The sequence below is a fragment of the Chiloscyllium plagiosum genome, chromosome 26 (genome assembly GCF_004010195.1).
Source record: "Chiloscyllium plagiosum isolate BGI_BamShark_2017 chromosome 26, ASM401019v2, whole genome shotgun sequence".
Taxonomy (NCBI): domain Eukaryota; kingdom Metazoa; phylum Chordata; class Chondrichthyes; order Orectolobiformes; family Hemiscylliidae; genus Chiloscyllium; species Chiloscyllium plagiosum.
In genome coordinates, this window is record NC_057735.1 from 49,050,487 (window position 1) to 49,053,889 (window position 3,403).

The window sequence follows — 3,403 nt, forward strand, 5'->3', positions numbered from 1 at the left end:
AACTGGAGAAATCTGTGTTCATCCCTTGTGGTTGGAGGGTTCCTAGGCGGAAGATGAGGCGCTCTTCCTCCAACCGTCGTGTTGCCATGGTCTGGCGATGGAGGAGGCCAAGGACCTGGATATCCTTGGTGGAGTGGGAGGGGGAGTTAAAGTGTTGAGCCACGGGGCGGTTGGGTTGGTTGGTAAACTGAACCATTACTGGAAGGCCCAATATTCACCAACCCATCAACTGCTGGTGAGGGAGCTCAGGTAGACAGGGAGGCAGTCTGGTAGTGATTATGGCACTGGAGCTAATACTTTAGGGACACTGATTTAAATCCCACCGGGACAATGGTAGAACTTGAATTCCATAAGAACCCAGAAACCTCTAATGGCCACCACATCAATTATAAAAGCCCATCTGAACTGGCCTACACCCACAGTAACGTGTGGCTAACTTAACTGCCCTCTGGGCAATTAGGGATGGTCAGTGAATTCTGGCCCAGCCAGAGATGCTCATATCTTGTGAATGAATCAAAAATACCCTGACATGACAAGGTGGTACGGTGGGTAGCACGGTGACTCAGTGGTTCGCACTGCTGTCTCTCAGGGGACCCTGGTTCGATTCTAGCTTCAGGCCACTGTCTGGGTGGAGTTTGCACGTTCTCCCTGTGTCTGTGTGGGTTTCCTCCGGGTGCTCCCACAGTCCAAAGGTGGGTAGGTTTGGTGGATTGGCCCATAGTGTCCAGGGATGTGGAGGCTAGGTGGATTAGCCATGGGAAAATGTTAGAGGGAGGGTCTGGATAGGATACTCAATAGAGGGATGGTGTGGAGTTGCTGGGCTGAATGGCCTGATTGTACACTGAAGGCACTCTATAATTATAATGGAAACTTGAGGTGGTTTCGGGCCAAAGCCCTTCATTAGGAATTTCTAATGAAGCCATTCCTGATGAAGGGCTTTGGCCTGAAACGTCAATTCTCCTGCCCCTCGGATGCTGCCTGACCTGCTGTCCTTTTCTGATCTTGAATCCAATCCATAAGGTCCAGCTACACCGATCGTACCCATCTCTGTCACCTCCACATATGACTCAAACAAGTCTGTCAAACATAACCTGCTAGTTACAAAGCCAGCTTGGCTCTCTCTACACTTGTCCGATATTTCTGGCATCATTTTTCAAAAAACTTTGCTATAGACCAAACGAGACCCCCTCAAAATATTTTAAGAGGGTAGAGCTGAAAATGTGTTGCTGGAAAAGCGCAGCAGGTCAGGCAGCATCCAGGGAACAGGAGAATCGACGTTTCGGGCATAAGCCCTTCTTCAGAAGGGTAGCCTAGACCCCAACTCTTTCTGATTTGAAAGGTAATTGTGAAGGGCTATATTCCAGACACACTGGGACTGGTCAAACCACTCAATGCTAAAAAAAACACAATCCACTTAAACACTGTAGTTAAAATACAGACAAAAGAAAGGAATTTAGAATAACTTAACTAGCGGGAAACGTAACCGAGTAATCGATCCAGTACCTATTACTAATGAGCTGTTCCAACATAGTGACATCTCACAAACACACCCCTTGGCACAAAGGCAAATTCAGACACGTGGCAGTTCCTCTAATCCAGGAGGGAGTCAAACATCACGAGAAAACTCAGAGCAATTAGCAGTTTGGAGACTTTCACTGAAGCTTCCAACTATTTTAAGCTTCTGCTTAAAACTAAACCTAAAAACTAAAAAAAAAATGAGAAAGTCAGTTCTGGGAGAGCTGGCCACGCCCACACTATCTCCAATCTCCCACCAACCTCAGCCCCCGCTTCCTTCAGCGACTGAGCTCACTTCGGCTGGGAGATTGTCTCAGTGTTTCTGGTATCTCCTATCGACCTGTTGTTATCTTCTCCAGTTTGCTGGCAACCTCCTGATATGCCGTGACTTTGGCAGAGTCCCATTCCTCGGTAAACCCAGATTTCTTTGGAACCTTGACCCAGCCTCGGCCTGCACCAGGAGCTTATTTACTGAGCCCCACCCTCCGCCCCATTGGGGTTGGAATTGGCAATGAGGAGACAGAGAATGTTACTTGCTAGCTGCTGATTCATTTCTAAAATGTCTCTCTGAGTCTTGTTTTGCTTAATTCCGGTCTCGGTACCTTATATTCTGAGCCTGAATCTCCATGGGATTATTAAACTGACATCTGTGATCCTACTTCCCCCTTTACTCTCACTCCTTCACGAGCCACAAATCTCAGGTTTTCCAGATCAAAGTGGGAATTACGGACAGAACTAAAGATGGGGAGAAAAAGACAGACAGCATCGCAATGAGAGATGGAGGGAGAGTGAGGGATGGAGAGAGAGTGAGGGATGGAGAGAGTGAGGGATGGAGAGAGTGAGGGATGGAGAGAGAGTGAGGGATGGAGAGAGAGTGAGGGATGGAGAGAGAGTGAGGGATGGAGAGAGTGAGGGATGGAGAGAGAGTGAGGGATGGAGAGAGAGTGAGAGAAATAGAGAACCTGATGGAGACATTGAAGAAGATGGAGATGTTCAAATGAATTGATTTCTCCCAAAGAAGGTCACTTTATATCGGGATCTGAGCAGCATGTAGTTCGATGGTAGAGTCCGTTCCTCTGATTCGGGGGAGCCAGGTGCTGCAGAAGTGTGGAAGAATATCTCTGAGCTGGTTGGTGATGAGAATAGAAATCCGTACCTGATGTGAGGGTTGTCCTGATCTGTAAAGCAGTGACGCAGTACATAGCACACATTATCGACAGTGTGACCATGTTCACCCTGTCCCCAGCCGACTGCCAGCCAGGAGTGGTCTGCATTTATACTCTGCAGCTGGACAGGCCGCCAGCCAGCACTGCGCTCTGAAACAACTTCCCAACGTTTGAAGTGAAATGTTAAACAAACAAGTTACAACAGCTGATTATGTCCAAATGTCAAACTGTTTGGGGCCTCAATAATACTGTTCACGTGTAAAATGTACTTTCGATAACACAGCAAATGACCTCACTGAGCAACCAGTTGTTTACCTGATGAGAATGAGCTGCAGAAACCAAGCATGAACAATACCTGACGACCTCCTCGTTGGCCTTTCCTCAATTCATTATCACAAATGTGTCATGGACCGGGCCAGAATGGGCTGAGGGTCAGTGTTGAGGGAGTGTGTGTCCATAGTGACACTGGGCTGAGGGTCAGTGTTGAGGGAGTGTGTGTCCATAGTGACACTAAGCTGAGGGTCAGTGTTGAGGGATTATGTGTCCATAGTGACACTGGGCTGAGGGTCAGAGTTGAGGGAGTGTGTGTCCACAGAGATGAAACTTTATTGCTGGAACAGCACAGCAGGTCAGGCAGCATCCAGGGAACAGGAGATTCGACGTTTCGGGCACAGGCCTTTCTTCAGGAATGAGCAGAGAGTGTTCAGCAGGAGAAGATAAAA

At 48.0% G+C, this 3,403-nt stretch overlaps 1 protein-coding gene across 1 annotated transcript in view; it reads right to left on the minus strand.

The window, feature by feature from the left end:
• Nucleotides 1-2,741, minus strand: part of LOC122562950 — a 45,962-nt gene extending 43,221 nt beyond the window's left edge. The window contains exon 1 of the mRNA XM_043716252.1: nt 2,672-2,741. Coding sequence (XP_043572187.1) covers nt 2,672-2,726 — 55 coding nt within the window. The 5' untranslated portion in view covers nt 2,727-2,741. The remainder of the gene's footprint in view (nt 1-2,671) is intronic.
• Nucleotides 2,742-3,403: the final 662 nt, after the last annotated feature.